This window comes from Coregonus clupeaformis, chromosome 7 (assembly GCF_020615455.1).
Source record: "Coregonus clupeaformis isolate EN_2021a chromosome 7, ASM2061545v1, whole genome shotgun sequence".
Lineage (NCBI taxonomy): Eukaryota > Metazoa > Chordata > Actinopteri > Salmoniformes > Salmonidae > Coregonus > Coregonus clupeaformis.
Window position 1 is genome coordinate 24,563,356 of NC_059198.1, and position 24,579 is coordinate 24,587,934.

Genomic DNA, 24,579 nt, shown 5'->3' on the forward strand with positions numbered 1-24,579 from the left:
GAGTCTTGTAGTAACTTGCACTATCTGTATCCCCCGATAACAAAGTCACCCCGACCTAGGTTGCCTCCGTTTGAAGTCTCAGGGGATTCTTATTGTTTTTCTAGGACTAGTAAGATAGGATACAGGGTTGGGCATCTTAGCTCCTGCTCCCACACAGAGAATGTCACAACTAAAGAGACCATGACTAATCTCTCCTCTTTGTTGCAGCCAGAGGATTTTAGGAACCAAAACCAGGCCCGTGCTGACATCTGATGGTTGTGTGGTGATAACAGATTGTGAACTCACCTACATACGCAAACAATCAAACGTGTCAGAGACTGGTGAGTTGTCACGTAGAAAGTGGGACCTCCTCCCGGGATCCTTTGATGAAAGGATATATATTGATGGGATAGGAGTACCTCGAGGGGTTCCAGAAGAATTCAAAGCTAGGAATAAAATCGCAGCTGGGTTTGAATCAAGTATTTTCTGGTGGTCAACAATTAATAAAAGCGTAGGTTGGATAAATTATATGTACTATAACCAGCAAAGATTTATAAACCACACTCATGATGCAATAAAGGGATTAGCTGAGCAGACAGCGGCAACTAGCTTAATGACATGGCAGAATAGAATAGCTTTAGATATGCTTTTGGCTGAGCGGGATGGAGTTTGTGTTCTGTTTGGATCTATGTGCTGTACTTTCATCCCCAACAATACAGCACCGGACGGGTCCATGACCAAAGCGCTTCAGGGACTCACCACGCTGGCGAACGAACTGGCTGAGAACTCTGGTATTTATAGCTCCCTAAACGGTTAGTTTGATAACATATTTTGTAAATGGAAAACTATTGTTGTAACTATTCTGGGTGAAGTTATAGCTTCTATGGGTATACTTGTTCTTTGTGGATGTTGTCTTATTCCCTGTGTCTGAGGGTTGGTGAGCAAGGCGGTTTCCCAACAGATGGTGAGATACGGCCCAATCCCGGACTCCGACCTAAGGAATGAAGGATATGACCTACCAGGCTTGGTGGAGGACGACGACCGATCCAGATAATTTGAGACTGGATGTTTTCCTAGAACTATAAATCTCTAGTTTAAAAGTTATTGTAATGATCTTTTGTGTATTAAAGTCTCGTTTTAAGTATGATGTACTAGTTACCATTGCTAAAAAAGTAACGTTACGCTTTTAATCATGGGGGTAACCCTGATGAACCTGTAATGTTTTTATATGCAAACCAACTTATATACTTCAATGAGTGTGATTCATTTCTATAACAACATATATTTTGTATGTGTGTAATATTTAGTCAAAGGGTGGAATTGATAGATTAATTATTAATGACTAATTATTACACCCTGAAACTGTGTATAATGTGTTAGAAATGTGTGAGTGTAGGACCAGTAAAGGCTATGGCATTGAGCCACTATTTAGCAATGTGAGTAAGAGTTAGGCCAGACAACAAAGACAACTGAGAAACTAAGATAAAGAGGCCTCCCAATTTAGGGAGGGGAGAAACTGTTATGAAAACATGGTGCAGAATATTGTGAGAACGGCAATAACTGAGTAAAGCAGGGAGTAGGATATGTGTGTGTGTGTGTATGTATGTGTGTATGCATGTGTGTATATGTGTGTGTGTGTGTGAACTGAAGGTCAGTAGAGCAGTTTTAGAGTGCAAAACTACAACCCACCTACAGAGGGGAGGGATTTATTTTTGTATGACGTATGAGTATAAAAGATGGACTCTGAAATTGTGATGGCAGAATTCTCAATGAATAAATATCTCTGACTATGCAGACCGGGACTCTGGCCGTTACTTAAATCCTAAAAGACTTACAACCTTTTGGGAGACGCACAGAGAAAATGAAATAGTTTGTTAAATAATTCACATAACAACTATTCATATTTTTGACTACTTTTACTTTTACTTCAATACATTCCTAAATAAAACAATATACTTTTTACTCCATACATTTTCCCTGACACCCAAAAGTACTCGTTACATTTTGAATGCTTAGCAGGAAAGGAAAATGGTCCAATTCACGCACTTATCAAGAGAACATACCTGGTCATCCCTGCTGCCTCTGATCTGGGGGACTCACTAAACACAAATGCTTAGTTTGTAAATCATTTCTGAGTGTTGGAGTGTGCCCCTGGCTATCCACCAATAAAAAAAAAACAAGAACATTGTGCCATCTGGTTTGCTTAATATAAGGAATTTGAAATGATTGATACTTTTACTTTTGATACTTAAGTATATTTAAAACCAAATATTTTTTACCCAAGTACTATTTTACTGGGTGACTTTCACTTTTACTTGAGTCATTTTCTATTAAGGTATCTTTACATTTACTCAAGTATGACAATTGGGTACTTTCTCCACCACTGTCAATATGTTCTGAAAATAGTTATGAACATGAGGTCAATGCATGAACAAAACCCTCTCATAGCCACGCCTTGAATCTGCACGCCCCCATTAATTAACCTATCAGAGATTAGTAAAACATTACGCGACAGCATGGAGAGACACTAGAAAGCAACCATAGTGAGTGATGAAAAGAGAAAAACTAAACTAACAATGCTTTTGCACAACAACAAAAAACGTATTAGATGTTCATAGTAATTTACTTTCCACTATCAGTTCATAGTAATTTACTTCCCACTATCAGTTACATTTGGTTTCAGACATTCCATGAAAATGTTATTTTATCATTCTAAATGTGGATTAACCTCCATTTGCCACACTCAAAATGGCGACAGAACCTAACCATTCCTGACCTACTTTACGCAGGTGCCTGTGTTGACGTTTGTCCTCTTTTACCTTGTCAATCTGGGAAGAACTACGGAGCACTGGGTCATTTATCTCCAGCACTGTAAATTACAGGTCAGTCTATGTATTGAAATTAGCCAACATCTTTGGGACATTGATGAAACAGTAAGCCTGGGCTCGTGTCTAGTCTGTAAACAAACTCGATACTATGCTTTTCCAGCTTGATAGTCGAGCAAGACTGACTGACTGGCTATCAAGCTAGCTAATAGTATTAATTTATCTGCATGTAGCAACTAGCTAAATAGCTAGCTAGCTAGCTCTTTTAGTTATCGCAACTAACATTTTAACCTCAACTAACGTGGCCAACACACACTGAGTTGAGTTAATTGCTGTAATTTCAGTTGCCTGCAGATCGACATTTAGCTAGCTATAAAGAGTTAGCATACCTACTAGCTAATGCTAATGTTATCTTTTGTAACAACTTGTCTGCCTACCACCACATCGTTCTTTCAACATTCTCGAAACTAATCATGACTTATTTCACCTCTCAAACTATCCTATACAGCTACATGAGGTCAAATTGCTAGTTGCTTTCTCTGGTTGAGCCACCTTCTCTCTCAATTGTATTTATTTTATTTATTTATTTCACCTTTATTTAACCAGGTAAGCCAGTTGAGAACAAGTTCTCATTTACAATTGCGACCTGGCCAAGATAAAGCAAAGCAGTGCGATAAAAACAACAACACAGAGTTACATATGGGGTAAAACAAACAAAGTCAAAAATACAACAGAAAATATATATACAGTGTGTGCAAATGTAGCAAGTTATGGAGGTAAGGCAATAAATAGGCCATAGTGCAAAATAATTACAATTAGTATTAACGCTGGAATGATAGAGATGATGTGCAAATAGAGATACTGGGGTGCAAATAAGCAAAATAAATAACAACATGGGGATGAGGTAGTTGTGTGGGCTAATTTATGTTAATTATTAATGCATAGTCACTTTAACTCTACCCACATGTACATATTACCTCAACTAGCCGGTGCCCCCGCACATTGACTCTGCACCAGTACCCCCCTGTATATATAGCCTCCCTACTGTTATTTTATTTTACTTCTGCTCTTTTTTTCTCAACACTTTTTTTATTAAAAAATAAATGCATTGTTTGTTAAGTGCTGTAAGTAAGCATTTCACTGTAATGTCTACACCTGTTGTATTCGGCGCATGTGGCCAATAACATTTGATTTTATTTTATTTGAATTTCAGATGGGCTGTGTACAGGTGCAGTGATCGGTAAGGTGCTCTGACAACTGATGCTTAAAGTTAGTGAGGGAGATAAGAGTCTCCAGCTTCAGAGATTTTTGCAGTTTGTTCCAGTCATTGGCAGCAGAGAACTGGAAGGAATGGCGGCCAAAGGAGGTGTTAGCTTTGGGGATGACCAGTGAGATATACCTGCTGGAGCGCATACTACGGGTGGGTGTTGCTATGGTGACCAATGAGCTAAGATAAGGCGGGATTTGCCTAGCAGTGATTTATAGATGGCCTGGAGCCAGTGGGTTTGGCGACGAATATGTAGTGAGGACCAGCCAACAAGACCGTACAGGTCACAGTGGTGGGTAGTATATGGGGCTTTGGTGACAAAACGGATGGCACTGTGATAGACTACATCCAATTTGCTGAGTAGAGTGTTGGAGGCTATTTTGTAAATGACATCGCCGAAGTCAAGGATCGGTAGGATAGTCAGTTTTACGAGGGCATGTTTGGCAGCATGAGTGAAGGAGGCATTGTTGCGAAATAGGAAGCCGATTCTAGATTTAACTTTGGATTGGAGATGCTTAATGTGAGTCTGGAAGGAGAGTTTACAGTCTAACCAGACACCTAGGTATTTGTAGTTGTCCACATACTCTAGGTCAGACCTGTCGGGAGTAGTGATTCTAGTCGGGTGGGCGCCAGCAGCGTTCGATTGAAGAGCATGCATTTAGTTTTACTTGTGTTTAAGAGCAGTTGGAGGCTACGGAAGGAGTGTTGTATGGCATTGAAGCTCGTTTGGAGGTTTGTTAACACAGTGTCCAATGAAGGGCCAGATGTATACAAAATGTGTCGTCTGCGTAGAGGTGGATCTGAGAATCACCAGCAGCAAGAGCGACATCATTGATATACACAAATGACATGGTTGTTGAAAGTTATAACCTATCATGTCTTTGAAATGACAACTATTAGGGTTTGTTGCATTGTTTTATGGATTATTTGCTCCTAAATGTTTTCCTCCTTGTTTTTCTCTCATAGAAATCTATCTACCAATCATGGCACTGAGAAGCGCTGTGTGCCGTCTGCTGGTCAACCCCCAGAGATGCGCCATCATTTCAGCATCAAGATCACAGGGATCAGCAGCGCCTGCACAAAAGGGTATAACATTACCCAATAATGACCTTGCCATCATGAGAACACAATGGTAGCAGTTTTACAAAGCCATTCTTACAATCATCATGCCTCTATTTACATTTACGTCATTTAGCAGACGCTCTTATCCAGAGAGACTTACAAATTGGTGCATTCACCTTATAGCCAGTGGGATAACCACTTTACAATATGTATTTTTTTTGGTGGGGGGGTAGGGGGGTAGAAGGATTACTTTATCCTATCCCAGGTATTCCTTAAAGAGGTGGGGTTTCAAGTGTCTCCGGAAGGTGGTGAGTGACTCCGCTGTCCTGGCGTCGTGAGGGAGCTTGTTGCACCATTGGGGTGCCAGAGCAGCGAACAGTTTTGACTGGGCTGAGCGGGAACTGTGCTTCCGCAGAGGTAGGGGGGCCAGCAGGCCAGAGGTGGATGAATGCAATGCCCTCATTTGGGTGTAGGGACTGATCAGAGCCTGAAGGTACGGAGGTGCCGTTCCCCTCACAGCTCCGTAGGCAAGCACCATGGTCTTGTAGCAGATGCGAGCTTCAACTGGAAGCCAGTGGAGTGTGCGGAGGAGCGGGGTGACGTGAGAGAACTTGGGAAGGTTGAACACCAGACGGGCTGCGGCATTCTGGATGAGTTGTAGGGGTTTAATGGCACAGGCAGGGAGCCCAGCCAACAGCGAGTTGCAGTAATCCAGACGGGAGATGACAAGTGCCTGGATTAGGACCTGTGCCGCTTCCTGTGTAAGGCAGGGTCGTACTCTCCGAATGTTGTAGAGCATGAACCTACAGGATCGGGTCACCGCCTTGATGTTAGCGGAGAACGACAGGGTGTTGTCCAGGGTCATGCCAAGGCTCTTCGCACTCTGGGAGGAGGACACAACGGAGTTGTCAACCGTGATGGCGAGATCATGGAACGGGCAGTCCTTCCCCGGGAGGAAGAGCAGCTCCGTCTTGCCGAGGTTCAGCTTGAGGTGGTGATCCGTCATCCACACTGATATGTCTGCCAGACATGCAGAGATGCGATTCGCCACCTGATTATCAGACGGGGGAAAGGAGAAGATTAGTTGTGTGTTGTCTACGTACCAATGATAGGAGAGGCCATGTGAGGATATGACAGAGCCAAGTGACTTGGTGTATAGCGAGAATAGGAGAGGGCCTAGAACTGAGCCCTGGGGGACACCAGTGGTGAGAGCACGTGGTGCGGAGACAGATTCTCGCCACGCCACTTGGTAGGAGCGACCGGTCAGGTAGGACGCAATCCAAGAGTGAGCCGCGCCGGAGATGCCCAGATCGGAGAGGGTGGAGAGGAGGATCTGATGGTTCACAGTATCAAAGGCAGCAGACAGGTCTAGAAGGACAAGAGCAGAGGAGAGAGTTAGCTTTAGCAGTGCAGAGAGCCTCCGTGACACAGAGAAGAGCAGTCTCAGTTGAATGACCAGTCTTGAAACCTGACTGGTTTGGATCAAGAAGGTCATTCTGAGAGAGATAGCTTAGAGAGTAGGCTAAAGACGGCACGCTCAAGAGTTTGAGAGAAAAGAAAGAAGGGATACTGGTCTGTAGTTGTTGACATCAGAGGGATCGAGTGTTGGTTTTTTGAGAAGGGGTGCAACTCTTTGTCAGGGGAAGTACTCAATCTGTCCTTCAAGTGTAACCTTGTTTCCACAGATGCAGAGAAAGCTAGTGAGAAGAAGACTAAAGCACGTATGTCGATATCAACTCCATTTCAGATCAGTCATACATATATTGCCCTTCTATTATTTTTGGGGTCTGATGTCTATTCAATTGTGCTTCTCTGCTCTATGATCCCTCTACTGAACCACCAGCCAAGGTTCAGTTTAACTGGCGGGATGGCCTGGAGCTGGAGGGTCAGCTGACTGAGGAAGAGATCATGATCCGAGACTCGTTCCGTGACTACTGTCAGGACAAACTCATGCCCCGCATTCTGATGGCCAACAGAAACGAAGGTGGGTCTGACTCTTGAGACACACCATCACCCAGGCAGGGCCCATTGGGCTATTTATGCCAATAACCTAGGAAGGAACCCTTAAGGATCAGTTTTGCCCTTTAAGATGGAATGTCAATATTATGAATTTTGGCAGTTATGCAAACCGTGTCAACATAACATGCTGCCTGTTTTGTCTCGCTTAGTGTTCCATCGGGACATTGTGTCAGAGATGGGGGAGCTGGGTGTCCTGGGCCCAACCATTAAAGGTGAGTCAATACCTTTGCGATCTGGAGGGCGGCCTTGCCGATATCATGGACAGTAATGGTTTAAGAACATTCCAAGATTTGAAAGACATACATTACACATTACCAGGTAAATCCTTGTTTCTATATTTACAACTTAGGTCAGCTATGCTGGCCTATGGAGTCCCTTGGGAAACCCAACTACCAAACCATCCAATGATGGGATTTATAAATAAATTATCTGGGCTCCCAAAAAGACTGATCTCTATAATATATAAACAACTTTTGGAAAACTCATATTCTGAGCTAGCTATTAAAAAAGTTTGGTTCACAGATCTTGTTGAATCTGAACAACCCTTTAACTGGAACAGAATATGGAAAAATATGGCATCCCGTAATCCGAACCATCAAAAGTTTGTTCACAGACTGCATTTAACTCCAAGGGAACGTTTTACGATGAAATTGGCCCCAACACCATATGCTGTGGGAGTGCCCTGCAGTTAAATGCTTCTGGGGCAAAGGTACAAGTGCGAAGTGCATTAATGTAAATATTAAATGCTTTGCATATATTATGTTACCTAACGATGATAGCTCCTTGAATCTTAATCAATCAGAGACGATTACTGGCTCTTAGATGGCAATCACCTCACTCTCCCAATTCGCCAGTGGATACAGTTACTATTAGAAGTTATAACATTAGAATTATCGACAGCTAGAATGAATGGTGCTAGTCAAATAACAATTGAGGCTTGGACAAATGTACTTGACTGTAAACTGATGAGCGGGACGGGAAGGGGATGTATTTCTTACTTTTCTTTTGAGTGGCAGCCTACAGGTACATGTTTTATAAACGTATGATTTGAAATGGATAATGTACCTGTAAGCCCCCCGGGGGTTATATCAATTCTCTGAAAGCTTTCTAAGAGTGATTTTGTTTTCTGTGAAATTGACTGATCATTTTGATCACAGACAGTTAAAGACTATTTGTTTTTCAGAATCAACTATATGTGTGATGCCAGAAACACTCAAATATAGATCATGTAAATTAGATAACTGGATAGATAATGTAAATTCACTTAATTCCCTTTTAATATAGGCCTACTGTTTGTTTGGAGGTTATTGCCTATGATGTGACCTCTCTCCCTCCACACTCTGACCAGGCTATGGCTGTGCTGGGACGAGCTATGTGGCCTACGGTTTGATCGCAAGGGAAGTGGAGAGGGTGGACAGCGGCTACCGCTCTGTCATGAGTGTGCAGTCCTCCCTGGTCATGCACCCTATCTACGCATATGGTACCGAAGAGCAGAAGGAGAAGTGGCTGCCCAGGCTGGGTAAGGAGGAGGGGACATCCACATCCCCTAGGCCTCATCTTAAATGAAGCACAATCCTGTTTATATCTGGGTGTATTTGTCCTGTAATGCGTCCTCTACCTCCCAGCTCGTGGAGAGATCCTGGGCTGTTTTGGGTTGACTGAGCCCAACCACGGCAGTGACCCCGGTGGAATGGAGACCCGGGCCAAGTTCAACCCCTCCAGCCGCACCTTCACCCTCACCGGCTCCAAGACCTGGTGAGTAGGACTGGGAGACTGTATTTCACTATATAGTAGTGATGGGGGAAGAAATCGATACAGTTACATATTGCAATATTATTATGGGCGATTATTTTTATATATATATATATATATATATATATATACAGTATCTCACAAAAGTGAGTACACCCCTCACATTTTTGTAAATATTTGAGTATATATTTTCATGTGACAACACTGAAGAAATGACACTTTGCTATAATGTAAAGTAGTGTGTACAGCTTGTATAACAGTGTAAATTTGCTGTCCCCTCAAAATAACAACACACAGCCATTAATGTCTAAACCGCTGGCAACAAAAGTGAGTACACCCCTAAGTGAAAATGTCCAAATTGGGCCCAAAGTGTCAATATTTTGTGTGGCCACCACCATTTTCCAGCACTGCCTTAACCCTCTTGGGCATGGAGTTCCAGCACTGCCTTTGACACCATCGATCACCACATTCTTTTGGAGAGACTGGAAACCCAAATTGGTCTACACGGACAAGTTCTGGCCTGGTTTAGATCCTACCTGTCGGAAAGATATCAGTTTGTCTCTGTGAATGGTCTGTCCTCCGACAAATCAACTGTACATTTCGGTGTTCCTCAAGGTTCCGTTTTAGGACCACTATTGTTTTCACTATATATTTTACCTCTTGGGGATGTTATTCGAAAACATAATGTTAACTTTCACTGCTATGCGGATGACACACAGCTGTACATTTCAATGAAACATGGTGAAGCCCCAAAATTGCCCTCGCTAGAAGCCTGTGTTTCAGACATAAGGAAGTGGATGGCTGAAAACTTTTTACTTTTAAACTCGGACAAAACAGAGATGCTTGTTCTAGGTCCCAAGAAACAAAGAGATCTTCTGTTAAATCTGACAATTCATCTAGATGGTTGTAAAGTCGTCTCAAATAAAACTGTGAAGGACCTCGGTGTTACTCTTGACCCTGATCTCTCTTTTGACGAACATATCAAGACTGTTTCAAGGACAGCTTTTTTCCATCTACGTAACATTGCAAAAATCAGAAATTTTCTGTCCAAAAATGATGCAGAAAAATTAATCCATTCATTTGTTACTTCTAGGTTAGACTACTGCAATGCTCTATTTTCCGGCTACCCGGATAAAGCACTAAATAAACTTCAGTTAGTGCTAAATACGGCTGCTAGAATCCTGACTAGAACCAAGACATTTGATCATATTACTCCAGTGCTAGCTTCCCTACACTGGCTTCCTGTTAAGGCAAGGGCTGATTTCAAGGTTTTACTGTTAACCTATAAAGCGTTACATGGGCTTGCTCCTACCTATCTTTCCGAGTTGGTCCTGCCGTACATACCAATACGTACGCTACGGTCACAAGACGCAGGCCTCCTAATTGTCCCTAGAATTTCTAAGCAAACAGCGGGAGGCAGGGCTTTCTCCTATAGATCTCCATTTTTATGGAACAGTCTGCCTACCCATGTGAGAGACGCAGACTCGGTCTCAACCTTTAAGTCTTTACTGAAGACTTATCTCTTCAGTAGGTCATATGATTGAGTGTAGTCTGGCCCAGGAGTGTGAAGGTGAACGGAAAGGCTGGAGCAACGAACAGCCCTTGCTGTCTCTGCCGGGCCGGTTCCCCTCTCCACTGGGGTTCTCTGCCTCTAACCCTGTTGCAGGGGCTGAGTCACTGGCTTGCTGGTGCTCTTTCATGCCGTCCCTGGGAGGGGTGCGTCACTTGAGTGGGTTGAGTTACTGACGTGATCTTCCTGTCTGGGTTGGCGCCCCCCCTTGGTTTGTGCTGTGGTGGAGACCTCTGTGGGCTATACTCGGCCTTGTCTCAGGATTGTAAGTTGGTGGTTGGGGATATCCCTCTAGTGGTGCGGGGGCTGTGCTTTGGGCGGAGTGGGTGGGGTTATATCCTTCCTGTTTGGCCCTGTCCGGGGTTTCTTCGGATGGGGCCACAGTGTCTCCGGACCGCTCCTGTCTCAGCCTCCAGTATTTATGCTGCAGTAGTTTATGTGTCGGGGGGCTGGGGTTAGTTGGTTATACCTGGAGTACTTCTCCTGTCTTATCCAGTGTCCTGTGTGAATTTAAGTATGCTCTCTCTAATTCTCTCGTTCTCTCTTTCTCTCTGAGAACCTGAGCCCTAGGACCATACGTCAGGACTACCGGGCATGATGACACCTTGCTGTCCCCAGTCCGCCTGGCCTTGCTGCTATTCCAGTTTCAACTGTTCTGCCTGCGGCTACGAAACCCCTACCTGTCCCAGACCTGCTGTTTTCAACTCTTTAATGATCGGCTATGAAAAGCCAACTGAGAGACCTGAGCCCTAGGACCATACGTCGGGACTACCGGCCGTGGTGACTCCTTGCTGTCCCCAGTCCGCCTGGCCTTGCTGCTATTCCAGTTTCAACTGTTCTGCCTGCGGTTATGGAACCCCTACCTGTCCCAGACCTGCTGTTTTCAACTCTTAATGATCGGCTATGAAAAGCCAACTGAGATTTATTCCTGATTATTATTTGACCATGCTTGTCACTTATGAACATTTTTGAACATCTTGGCATGGTTCTGTTATAATCTCCACCCGGCACAGCCAGAAGAGGACTGGCCACCCCTCATAGCCTGGTTCCTCTCTAGGTTTCTTCCTAGGCTTTCGCCTTTCTAGGGAGTTTTTCCTAGCCACCGTGCTTCTACACCTGCATTACTAGCTGTTTGGGGTTTTAGGCTGGGTTTCTGTACAGCACTTCGAGATATTAGCTGATGTAAGAAGGGCTATATAAAATAAAATTGATTGATTGATTGAGTTCACCAGAGCTTCACAGGTTGCCACTGGAGTCCTCTTCCACTCCTCCATGACGACATCACGGAGCTGGTGGATGTTAGAGACCTTGCACTCCTCCACCTTCCGTTTGAGGATGCCCCACAGATGCTCAATAGGGTTTAGGTCTGGAGACATGCTTGGCCAGTCCATCACCTTTACCCTCAGCTTCTTTAGCAAGGCAGTCTTGGAGGTGTGTTTGGGGTTGTTATCATGTTGGAATACTGCCCTGCGGCCCAGTCTCCGAAGGGAGGGGATCATGCTCTGCTTCAGTATGTCACAGTACATGTTGGCATTCATGGTTCCCTCAATGAACTGTAGCCCCCAGTGCCAGCATCACTCATGCAGCCCCAGACAATGACACTCCCACCACCATGCTTGACTGCATGCAAGACACACTTGTCTTTGTACTCCTCACCTGGTTGCCGCCACACACGCTTGACACCATCTGAACCAAATAAGTTTATCTTGGTCTCATCAGACCACAGGACATGGTTCCAGTAATCCATGTCCTTAGTCTGCTTGTCTTCAGCAAACTGTTTGCGGGCTTTCTTGTGCATCATCTTTAGAAGAGGCTTCCTTCTGGGACGACAGCCATGCAGACCAATTTGATGCAGTGTGCGGCGTATGGTCTGAGCATTGACAGGCTGACCCCCCCACCCCTTCAACCTCTGCAGCAATGCTGGCAGCACTCATACCTCTATTTCCAAAAAACAACCTCTGGATATGACGCTGAGCACGTGCACTCAACTTCTTTGGTCGACCATGGCGAGGCCTGTTCTGAGTGGAACCTGTCCTGTTAAACCGCTGTATGGTCTTGGCCACCGTGCTGCAGCTCAGTTTCAGGGTCTTGGCAATCTTCTTATAGCCCAGGCCATCTTTATGTAGAGCAACAATTCTTTTTTTCAGATCCTCAGAGAGTTCTTTGCCATGAGGTGCCATGTTGAACTTCCAGTGACCAGTATGAGGGAGTGTGAGAGCGATGACACCAAATTTAACACACCTGTTCCCCATTCACACCTGAGACCTTGTAACACTAACGAGTCACATGACACCGGGGAGGGAAAATGGCTAATTGGGCCGAATTTGGACATTTTCACTTAGGGGTGTACTCACTTTTGTTGCCAGCGGTTTAGACATTAATGGCTGTGTGTTGAGTTATTTTGAGGGGACAGCAAATTTACACTGTTATACAAGCTGTACACTCACTACTTTACATTGTAGCAAAGTGTCATTTCTTCAGTGTTGTCACATGAAAAGATATACTCAAATATTTACAAAAATGTGAGGGGTGTACTCACTTTTGTGAGATACTGTATAAGGGGAAAAAAGTATTTGATCCCCTGCTGATTTTGTACGTTTGCCCACTGACAAAGAAATTATCAGTATATAATTTTAATGGTAGGTTTATTTGAACAGTGAGAGACAGAATAACAACAAAAAAATCCAGAAAAACGCATGTCAAAAATGTTATAAATTGATTTGCATTTTAATGAGGGAAATAAGTATTTGACCCCCTCTCAATCAGAAAGATTTCTGGCTCCCAGTTGTCTTTTATACAGGTAACGAGCTGAGATTAGGAGCACACTCTTAAAGGGAATGCTCCTAATCTCAGTTTGTTACCTGTATAAAAGACACCTGTCCATAGAAGCAATCAATCAATCAGATTCCAAACTCTCCTCCATGGCCAAGACCAAAGAGCTCTCCAAGGATGTCAGGGACAAGATTGTAGACCTACACAAGGCTGGAATGGGCTACAAGACCATCGCCAAGCAGCTTGGTGAGAAGGTGACAACAGTTGGTGCGATTATTCGCAAATGGAAGAGACCCAAAAGAACTGTCAATCTCCCTCGGCCTGGGGCTCCATGCAAGATCTCACCTCATGGAGTTGCAATGATCATGAGAACAGTGAGGAGTCAGCCCAGAACTACACGGGAAGATCTTGTCAATGATCTCAAGGCAGCTGGGACCAAAGTCACCAAGAAAACAATTGGTAACACACTACGCCGTGAAGGACTGAAATCCTGCAGCGCCCGCAAGGTCCCCCTGCTCAAGAAAGCACATATACAGAGCCGTCTGAAGTTTGCCAATGAACATCTGTATGATTCAGAGGAGAACTGGGTGAAAGTGTTGTGGTCAGATGAGACCAAAATCGAGCTCTTTGGCATCAACTCAACTCGCTGTGTTTGGAGGAGGAGGAATGCTGCCTATCACCCCAAGAACACCATCCCCACCGTCAAACATGGAGGTGGAAACATTATGCTTTGGGGGTGTTTTTCTGCTAAGGGGACAGGACAACTTCACCACATCGAAGGGACGATGGACGGGACCATGTACCGTCAAATCTTGGGTGAGAACCTTCTTCCCTCAGCCAGGGCATTGAAAATGGGTTGTGGATGGGTATTCCAGCATGACAATGACCCAAAACACACGGCCAAGGCAACAAAGGAGTGGCTCAAGAAGAAGCACATTAAGGTCCTGGAGTGGCCTAGCCAGTCTCCAGACCTTAATCCCATAGAAAATCTGTGGAGGGAGCTGAAGGTTCGAGTTGCCAAACGTCAGCCTCGAAACCTTAATGACTTGGAGAAGATCTGCGAAGAGGAGTGGGACAAAATCAAACCTGGTGGCCAACTACAAGAAACGTCTGACCTCTGTGATTGCCAACAAGGGTTTTGCCACCAAGTACTTGTCACTATTCCGTCGTGGATGTGGTGGAGGAGTCAAGCGCAGGAAACAGAGGTTTAGTCCAACAAGACTTTTAATAGTCTCAATAACACGAGCACAAAACCCCGACCTCGAAAACACGAAGTGGCGAGGGAGAATTACGCACACGCGTAAAACACTAAACATGAAAAAATGACACGGAAAACAAACACGTATCATCAACACAGTGGCAACAGAATAACAACACACAAATACCCTAGATCACAACACGGAACTTATAAGACACGTAATCAACTCCCAAACAGACACAGGTGTGACAGACAGACAAAAGCAATCAAACACAGAAACATAGAGCGGTGGCAGCTAGTACTCCGGGGACGGCGAACGCCGAAGCCTGCCCGAACCAGGAGGAGGAGCAGCCTCGGCCGAAACCGTGACAGTACTAAGTCATGTTTTGCAGAGGGGTCAAATACTTATTTCCCTCATTTAAAATGCAAATCAATTTATAACATTTTTGACATGCGTTTTTCTGGATTTTTGTGTTGTTGTTCTGTCTCTCACTGTTCAAATAAACCTACCTTTAAAATTATAGCCTGATCATGTCTTTGTCAGTGGGCAAATGTACAAAATCAGCAGGGGATCAAATACTTTTTTCCCTCACTGTATACTATTTTTTTTGCTAGATAGTTTTAGTCAGCTGTACCTGCACCAAAACTCTGGTATTTTTCATCCTATAGCTTGTTCTCCATCATTTTAAATAGTGAGCCAACATATTTTTAGCACTTTTATTTCCATGACTGATCAAAACTCATTTTCTCATTCTCTGTCTTGTCTCTGCAGCAGACATATAGTGAGCAATATGTTTGGAATATAAAATCGCAATAAAATCGCAGTATTGAATCACAATACATATAGAATCATGAAAATTGCAATACATATTGTATCGGCACCTAAGTATCGTGGTAATAGCGTAGCGAGAGGTCCCTGGCAATTCCCTGCCCTACTACATAGTGAAGGAAACAGTTCATCACCCAATGAGCATGAGGACTTCAGGACTGACTGGACAGTGCTGTGTGTAGCTGGATAGCAGGCATTAGGGGAACCTTGATGTACACTACTGTCAAAAGTTTTAGAACACCTACTCATTCAAGGGTTTTTCTTTATTTTTACTATTTTCTACATTGTAGAATAATATTGAAGACATCGAAACAATGAAATAACACATGGAATCACGTAGTAACCAAAAGTGTTCTTCAAGATTCTTCAAATAGCCACCCTTTGCCTTGATGACAGCTTTGCACACTCTTGGCACTCTCAACCAGCTTCACCTGGAATGCTTTTCTAACAGTCTTGAAGGAGTTCCCACATATGCTGAGCACTTGTTGGCTGCTTTTCCTTCACTCTGCGGTCCGATTCAGCCCAAACCATCTCAATTTGGTTGAGGTCAGGGGATTGTGGAGGCCAGGTGCAGCACACCATCTCTCCTTCTTGGTAAAATAGCCCTTACACAGTCTGGAGGTGTGTTGGGTCATTGTCCTGTTGAAAAACAAATCATAGTCCCACTAAGGCCAAACCAGATGGGATGGCATATCGCTGCAGAATGCTGTGGTAGCCATGCTGGTTAAGTGTGCTTTGAATTCTAAATAGATCACAGACAGTGTCACCAGCAAAGCACCCCCACACCATAACACCTCCTCCTCTATGCTTTACGGTGGGAAATACACATGCGGAATTAATCCGTTCACCCACACCGCGTCTCACAAAGACACGGCGGTTGGAACCAAAAATCTCCAATTTGGACTCTGTGAAGCATTTATTTGGGCTGCAATTTCTGAGGCTGGTAACTCTAATGAACTTATCCTCTGCAGCAGAGGTAACTCTGGGTCTTCTATTCCTGTGGCGGTCCTCATGAGATCCAGTTTCATCATAGCGCTTGATGGTTTTTGCGACTGCACTTGAAGAAACGTTCAAAGTTCTTGAAATTTTCCGTATTGACTGACCTTCATGTCTTAAAGTAATGATGGACTGTCGTTTCTCTTTGCATATTTGAGCTGTTCTTGCCATAATATGGACTTGTTCTTTTACCAAATAGGGCTATCTTCTGTATACCCCCCCACCTTGTCACAACACAACTGATTGGCTCAAACGCATTAAGAAGGAAAGAAATTCCACAAATTAACTTTTAAGAAGGCACACCTGTTAATTGAAATGCATTCCAGGTGACTACCTCATGAAGCTGGTTGAGAGAATGCCAAGAGTGTGCAAAGCTGTCATCAAGGCAAAGGGTGGCTATTTGAAGAATATAAAATACACTTTTTTTTGGTTACTACATGATTCCATATGTGTTATTTCATAGTTTTGATGTCTTCACTATTATTCTACAATGTAGAAAATAGTACAAATAAAGAAAAACCCTTGAATGAGTAGGTGTTCTAAAACTTTTGACCGGTAGTGTATGTACTGTGATGTAGTCAGTGTTTTGGTTTTGAGTTTGAGCCCATGCGAAGAACTTTGGAATTGCTTCCTATAAATAGCCAATGGATCATATAACAGAACAAACACCTACAGACATTGATGAATGCTACCTTTATCTCAACACCTTGGAATGCATTCCTCTGCTCATTGAAAAGGCAACCTATTAATGAAACGTCAAGAATAGGCTACTTCCAAAATTTCGGAAGAATAGGAATATGTGCTTTCTATTATACAGAAATCTTAATTCGATTTTATATTCATTAGAGCATTTTTTTTTTATAAGTCTTGTTCAAATAATAAACCCAAGATCAAGCGGTTTGGCTCTTGTATAAATTGTTAACAACATTTCGCTCTGTACTAGTCCACAGGGTGGTAGTAAATGGCAACTTAGGTTTCCCTCAGTTGCCATTTACTCAGGTTTCACAGAGTGTTATGATTCTGAACTGAGAGAAGTCAGCAGTGACTGAGCACTGAACTGGACTTTGGTTGTATTCTTAACCATTGAGTGCATTGGCCCTCACAATTGCGTAAGCTTAACACTGAATAAATAAATAAATGTTAATTGGTAACTTGGGCCTGTAGTTCAGGTTTTAGATATTTTATGTAACACTGTTTCCTCTGGGGGAATGCAGCTTCCACAACTTCAACCAAATGCTTAGTTTGACATTGAGTACGTGGTTCTGCTCAATTTTACCATCACGTCTTGTGAAACTTTTGCGAAACTGTCCTCATATAGCCCTAGAAACCAGGCTCACTCTGTAGCATACTCATAAAATGGCTCCTCCTTAAATTGCTATATCTTCCCTCATCTCCTTCACCTTCGTCAGGATCACCAACTCCCCTGTGGCAGACATCGCTGTGGTCTGGGCCAAGTGTGACGATGGGAAGGTGCGTGGCTTCATCCTGGAGCGCGGTATGAAGGGCTTCACCACACCCAAGATCGAGGGCAAGTTCTCCCTGAGGGCGTCTGCCACCGGCATGATCATCATGGACGAAGTGGAGGTTCCTGAGGAGAACCTGCTGCCCAAAGTCTCTGGCCTGGGGGTGAGTAGAGGCCAGGATACCACTGTCATGTACTGACTTTTATGTGGATGGCCAGACCTCCTTATGTTGTTTAATCCTGTTGTTATAAATGTTTTGTCTGTTCTCTTTGGCTCTAGGGTCCCTTTGGTTGCCTGAACAACGCCCGGTATGGCATCGCCTGGGGTTCACTAGGTGCTGCAGAGTTCTGCTTCCACACGGCCCGTCAGTACACACTAGACAGGTGAGGATTCTGCAGCTACTATTGGTATGAGATGTTGTTTTGGATGTGAAGGACCGAGCAATAGTCTGTAGCTCTTCAATCTTACTTTGTCTTCTCAGCCTTTCTGAGTGAACTTAAGATATTCTGCTACTCATGATATTTGTTCATCTCAGAATCCAGTTTGGAGTGCCCCTGGCCAGAAACCAGCTGATGCAGAAAAAGATGGCCGACATGTTGACAGAGATCACCATTGGCCTGCAGGCCTGTCTACAGCTAGGGAGACTCATCGACGCCAAGATGTAAGAGGGAACTGGAAATGATGTGACATAATCATCTTGTAGTGTGACAATCCACTTTTTAACAAAGAACCACACACCATAGGGGAACTACAATTTCTGGTTTTTTCAGAGTGACTAGAACATGAGGAGGAGACTTATCTCATATTTTTCTTCTTTTCTCCTCCCTCAGGGCAGCCCCTGAGATGATCTCTATGCTGAAGAGGAACAGCTGTGGGAAGTCCCTGGACATTGCCCGGCAGGCCAGAGACATGCTGGGAGGAAACGGCATCTCTGACGAGTACCACATCATCCGCCATGTTATGAACCTGGAGGCCGTCAACACATACGAAGGTGAGGAGAAAGAAGGCCATAACCAGGTCTAAGATGATATGGATGTGTCAATGCTATGGATGTGGAAGCAAATCATGGTATATTTCCTCACCAGTAGAGGTCAGTAAATGTAATTACAATAAATAAATAGGGCTGCTTGGTCACATGGGGAAACCATTGAATTTTCCAAGATTTTTTCAAAGGAAAAAAACAGTCTCTTCTTATATATTTACTCAACTTTAGCATCAGCACTGTTCCACAGGGTTCCTTATATTGTTTTCTTTGTGTTCCAGGTACCCATGACATCCATGCCCTGATTCTGGGCAGAGCCATCACTGGACTACAGTCTTTTACTGTTAATAACTAACAGCCTGCTGCTAGTGCTCAAACAGACCACTAACAGAAACCTCAAGTCAATCTGTTCCTTAAGCAAAGGACAAGTAGTTCTACACTGCTTTGACTGCTTGTCATCTACAGTAACACTAACGCTAATGTTTCCTGTCTCTTGAGAATATGCACATTGAGTGCCGGTTTCCCGGACACATATTAAGCTTAGTCCTGGACTAAAAAGCATGCTCTATGGAGAATCTGAAATAGCTTTTTAGACCAGAACTAGGCTCAATCTGTGTCCGGCAAACCAGTATTTTATGCAAAAGACCAGGTAGGGTTTTAAAGGCAAGTCTATCATTGGTCTCATGGACAATTCATGAGTGTAATTATTTCAATTTATAAAAACAAAGCTATTTTTCTACTTTGTCATAAAACCCTAGTGCTTACTGGTTGTTTTGCACAATTTCGGACTACAATGTGTTTGTAATAGTTCACTATACGGTGGAAGTTAAGATGGTTCAGAATGAATAGCTTGTTTCCTCACAGAAATTGTAGTAAAATGGTTGTTGGACAAACATTTTAAAATGAGGTCAAGATCAATATGTATGTCCTGAGTTGTTAGAACTGTGATGGTACTAATGACCAATTATTGGTCATTGAATGCCAAATAATGTATACTGCATTTACTGTTAGAGTTTTAAAAAATAAGTTAAATCAATTGAAGTCAAATATAAGTTATATTAAATAATCATGCCATTGCTTTTTTAGGGGGGGGATATTCCACAAAGTGTCTTTTGGGTCCCTTTGACATTTTAAATATAAATTGTACGCCAATATTGATTTTTAAAAGCCTGTTACATGAAATGAAGTGCTCTTTAATATAGACCACATGGAGAATTCAATAAATCTGATTTGTATTATGAATAAAGACTTGCTAAATTGCCTAGATTCAGCATGTTGACATGTCCCTCTGTGCACTCTGTGACTTCTGGAAGATTTTAACTCACTTAACCCCAAAATGTCTCCCAAGTTTTCGCCATCATTGTAAAGCCCTAGTTATTTTGTTGCTTTGACAAGGTCATTCCCGAAGATTATTATTTATTTAATTTATATCTGTACATTTTAAGGTCAACCCTGTTACGTGAACTGAACTCGTTTTATATATTTTTTCTAAACATTGAACATTAAGTCAAATAGTGTAAAAGAAGGTGAGTAGGTTCTACTCTTTTTGGCAATTTTCTGGTGTTTTGTGATGGAAAACTGAGTGGGTCGAGCATAACAAGTCAACCCTGTTACCTACCATGGATAGACAGACTAGAAATGTTTTAACAATTTAATTTGTTGGGTGAAGCTTGCATTCAATTGCCACTGTTGCACACAAGCTTCCATTCCCCGTCACAAGGGCATTTATGGCTGATTTAAGATGTCGTCAACCCTGTTATGGTCCACCCTGTTACTTTATTTGGCACTTAATATGCACTTACTATAGTATTTGTATTTATTTAAAAAACTTTTTTTTATTAAGTTCTCTGTGTTCCTTAATGCATATGTGACCCATATGCATTAAGGTGAATGTTTTGGATTCTAAACTGGGCACAAGTAAATATTCTGGCCCATTAAATATATTGTTCTATAATGCTATTTGGTCACATGGTGATAGGTATGAACAAAAATATCCACACAAGTTATGTAATAAATAATTTATAAACAAAAGCTTCTTCCAACACCTGCTCAGTTTACAACCACTGTTTTATGTTCTAGTTTACATATACCACAGTCAAACAAACACAAGGCATTGCTTTAATTATGCTAGACCTCCCAGAAGTGGGGATGCTATAAGGCAGTTAAAATAAATTAATGGCTGGGTAGATGTCAGTGCTCAGCTGTCTGCTGCAGGCTGTTGTTGATGGCTGATAAGGTCTGACTGGCTCCCTGCAGCTCCATACTGAGCTGACTGCTCCTCTCCAGCACCTCAGACAGCTCCTGCAGATTAGCCTCCATCCCACAGCCATGCTCCTCATAGCTGCTGAACATCTGCTCCTTCACCTGCTGGCACACCTCACTCACCTGGGGAGGGCGGCAAACACGCAGATACACACTAGTCACAGTCACACTCCTCCACATAAACATTAAGACTCAATCTCAATGCATTCTTTTTTAACTACAGAAAAATATGACCATGTGCTTTTTACTCAACAGTAGAACAGTGATACCTTATTAATTAACTTGTTCTCGAAGGTGGTCATGATTTCCTGGTCCATGGCTCGGCTCTGGTTGATTCTCTCTATCAGATCCTGGGCCTTCTTCCCTATCTCCTCTATCGTTGAACTGACAACATTCGTTGTCTCCTCACCTGGGAGCTCGCTGGAAGTACTGTTGTGTACATCACCTCTATCGGAGATGTTTGAAATGTTGATGCCGGAGTCCTCACTTCCATGAAAAAAAACAACGTTAAATACTGAACAGAACACATAATGAATAATACTTTAAACCCAGTAACTCCATACCTTTGCTGTCCATGGCTATCGTCCAGTGTCACAAACGAAAATGTCTCATCAGGGATGTCCTGGTCTGGCCCATGTCCTTTATCAGTGTCCTACGGATACAGGGAGAAATGTCAATCAAACCATAACATTTTCTGAAAGCATACAGTTGTCAACAATAAGTAGCAAAGGATTCACAGGTGCAAGATATCAGTCATTCAGAGTTGAGCTGGACATTCTAATTTTTTCCTTCATTTACCATGGGTGATGAGGGATGATGATGACCGGGTTTTGGTGTAGACTGAGAGGTAGGGGCTGGCTTTCCAAAGAAGAGCTGGGACATTTTCTATGAGCAAAATGGTGCATAGGAAAAATAAATGCAACCGATATGGAAGTTAGCTAATTCTGTAACATCTCAACCAAAACCATTTTCTCTAACCTTCTCTGACTCAACTAACGTTACATTAGGCTATGCTAGCCAGCTAGCCTAGCTAGGCATAAAGCTAACCTCAGTCTGATCTGATCATGACAAAACCAAGTAGGTATCCAGTCTCCACAGAGTTTTGTCAAGGGTAACTCATGTGGTGGTAACCAAAATATTAGGAATATTTAGCGAAACTCCATTGGAAACAACAAAATACTGTTGCTGGCTACTTACCAAAAAAATATATATATTATTCAGTTGCACTGTCTCATAAAGGTTTTCGTCAGAACTGTCTGGCCAACTCGAAAAATGCGCGCGAAAATGCGCTCTGGAGGACACGTGCTGTGAAATGGTCAGCTGTTCAACTAGTGTCAAAGTCGACTCAGAACAATAATGCATCACGCACCCGCACGCATTCTGAATGATTTAATGCATATTCTTTCAAATCATTCTCAAACAAACAAATGTTATCAAACATATGACATATTCAAATTAAATGTAAACTGTGAGGCTGGGGTCTGGTCAAGACAGTGGGGGAAAACATTTAGAGAGAGCACCAGAGATGGGGTATTTTCAGGATGAACTTTGTGTGATCAAACAAACTTTAAAGTGCATCCAATCTGAGCTCAGACAATGTGAAAAGGTTTTGATATCTGGGGATTAGGCCTACTAAGGTTATGCCAGTGGGATTTAAACAGAAGTGATCAGCAAACTGAAAAAAATACAGAAAAGAGAGGGGGAGCTGGGAAGAAGTTAAAACAACGTCAAACCAAGGGCTGAATTTCATGTAAGGCAGTTCCTAAAATAGACAAAACACCTAGCACCAGAAGGGTGAACAGGATGATGCAGAGCAGATGGTGTGACAGACTGAGGAAGCTATAGGGTCTTCAGTCTGAGACCTGAACTCTAGAAGTTTTATGCACTCTAGGGGTGTTTTCTCCCCTTCCCCACAGTCAATAGAGCTATCATGCTTCACATGTGCAGTGGCCTAATCTGCTTTGGCGACTTTGACGCAGTGTCTGGGTCAAATTTATATACAGTTGAAGTCGGAAGTTTACACACACCTTAGCCAAATACATTTAAACTCAGTTTTTCACAATTCCTGACATTTCATCCTAGTAAAAAATCCCTGTCTTAGGTCAGTTAGGATCACCACTTTATTTTAAGAATGTGAAATGTCAGAATAATAGTAGAGAGAATGATTTATTTCAGCTTTTATTTCTTTCATCACATTCCCAGTGGGTCAGAAGCTTACATACACTCAATTAGTATTTGGTAGCATTGCCTTTAAATCGTTTAACTTGGGTCAAATGTTTCGGGTAGCCTTCCACAAGCTTCCCACAATAAGTTGGCTGAATTTTGGCCCATTCCTCCTGACAGAGCTGGTGTAACTGTGTCAGGTTTGTAGGCCTCCTTGCTCGCACACGCTTTTTCAGTTCTGCCCACACATTTTCTATAGGATTTAGGTCAGAGCTTTGTGATGGCCACTCCAATACCTTGACTTTATTGTCCTTAAGCCATTTTGGCACAACTTTGGAAGTATGCTTGGGGTCATTGTCCATTTGGAAGACCCATTTGCGATCAAGCTTTAACTTCCTGACTGATGTCTTGGGATGTTGCTTCAATATATCCACATCATTTTCCTTCCTCATGATGCCATCTATTTTGTGAAGTGCACCAGTCCCTCCTGCAGCAAAGCACCCCCACAGCATGATGCTGCCACCCCTGTGCTTCACGGTTGGGATGGTGTTCTTCAGCTTGCAAGCCACCCCCTTTTCCTCCAAACATAACGATGGTCATTATGGGCAAACAGTTCTATTTTTGTTTCATCAGACCAGAGGACATTTCTCCAAAAAGTATGATCTTTGTCCCCATGTGCAGTTGCAAACTGTAGTCTGGCTTTTTTATGGCGGTTTTGGAGCAGTGGCTTCTTCCTTGCTGAGTGGCCTTTCAGGTTATATCAATATAGGACTCGTTTTACTGTGGATATAGATACTTTTGTACCTGTTTCCTCCAACATCTTCACAAGGTCCTTTGCTGTTGTTCTGGGATTGATTTGCACTTTTCGCACCAAAGTACGTTAATCTCTAGGAGACATAACGCGTCTCCTTCCTGAGCGGTATGACGGCTGCGTGGTCCCATGGTGTTTATACTTGCATACTATTATTTGTACAGATGAACATGGTACCTTCAGGCGTTTGGAAATTGCTCCCAAGGATGAACCAGACTTGTGGAGGTCTACCATTTTTCTTCTGAGGTCTTGACTGACTTCTTTTGATTTTCCAATGATGTCTAGCAAAGAGGCACTGAGTTTGAAGGTAGGCCTTGAAATACATCCACAGGTACACCTCCAATTGACTAAAATGATGTCAATTAGCCTATCAGAAGCTTCTAAAGCCATGACATAATTTTCTGGAATTTTCCAAGCTGTTTAAAGGCACCGTCAACTTAGTGTATGTAAACTTCTGACCCACTGGAATTGTGATACAGTGAATTACAGTGGGGGAAAAAAGGTTTTAGTCAGCCACCAATTGTGCAAGTTCTCCCACTTAAAAAGATGAGAGAGGCCTGTAATTTTCATCATAGGTACACGTCAACTATGACAGACAAAATGAGAAAAAAATATCCAGAAAATCACAT

The 24,579-nt window shown here is 42.9% G+C and overlaps 2 protein-coding genes across 5 annotated transcripts; one reads left to right on the forward strand and one right to left on the reverse strand.

Moving 5' to 3' along the window:
• The first annotated feature begins 2,752 nt into the window (after positions 1-2,752).
• LOC121569429 (glutaryl-CoA dehydrogenase, mitochondrial-like) lies at positions 2,753-19,999 on the forward strand. Of its 4 annotated transcripts, none has more exons than XM_041880377.2 (13): positions 2,753-2,861; positions 4,018-4,044; positions 5,038-5,157; positions 6,819-6,854; positions 6,977-7,117; positions 7,302-7,364; positions 8,501-8,671; positions 8,778-8,907; positions 17,679-17,895; positions 18,012-18,115; positions 18,268-18,393; positions 18,563-18,723; positions 18,996-19,999. In XM_041880377.2, the coding sequence occupies exons 3-13, from the start codon at positions 5,055-5,057 to the stop codon at positions 19,067-19,069; spliced, it is 1,326 nt and encodes a 441-aa protein (XP_041736311.2). In that variant the 5' UTR covers positions 2,753-2,861; positions 4,018-4,044; positions 5,038-5,054; the 3' UTR covers positions 19,070-19,999. The 4 variants fall into 4 exon arrangements, with proteins under 4 accessions (XP_041736311.2, XP_041736315.2, XP_041736313.2 ...); XM_041880379.2 differs by lacking the exon at positions 2,753-2,861 and adding an exon at positions 2,895-2,912; XM_041880381.2 differs by lacking the exon at positions 4,018-4,044.
• Positions 20,000-20,717: 718 nt separating this feature from the next.
• On the reverse strand, positions 20,718-22,270 carry LOC121570507 (synaptonemal complex central element protein 2). The gene is made up of 5 exons (XM_041881968.1): positions 22,174-22,270; positions 21,775-21,861; positions 21,540-21,628; positions 21,246-21,462; positions 20,718-21,099 (listed from the first exon to the last, which is right to left on the reverse strand). The coding sequence occupies exons 2-5, from the start codon at positions 21,856-21,858 to the stop codon at positions 20,905-20,907; spliced, it is 585 nt and encodes a 194-aa protein (XP_041737902.1). The 5' UTR covers positions 21,859-21,861; positions 22,174-22,270; the 3' UTR covers positions 20,718-20,904.
• Between the last annotated feature and the right edge of the window lie 2,309 nt (positions 22,271-24,579).

Coding starts and splice junctions, on each gene's coding strand:
- LOC121569429 (XM_041880377.2), top strand. CDS start 5,055: ATGGCACTGAGAAGCGCTGTGTGCCGTCTGCTGGTCAACCCCCAGAGA. Junction 17,896..18,011: donor CCAAAGTCTCTGGCCTGGGG/GTGAGTAGAGGC, acceptor CTTTGGCTCTAG/GGTCCCTTTGGTTGCCTGAA. Junction 18,116..18,267: donor CGTCAGTACACACTAGACAG/GTGAGGATTCTG, acceptor TGTTCATCTCAG/AATCCAGTTTGGAGTGCCCC.
- LOC121570507 (XM_041881968.1), bottom strand. CDS start 21,858: ATGTCCCAGCTCTTCTTTGGAAAGCCAGCCCCTACCTCTCAGTCTACA. Junction 21,629..21,774: donor ATCATCCCTCATCACCCATG/GTAAATGAAGGA, acceptor CTGTATCCGTAG/GACACTGATAAAGGACATGG. Junction 21,463..21,539: donor GATAGCCATGGACAGCAAAG/GTATGGAGTTAC, acceptor TTTTCATGGAAG/TGAGGACTCCGGCATCAACA.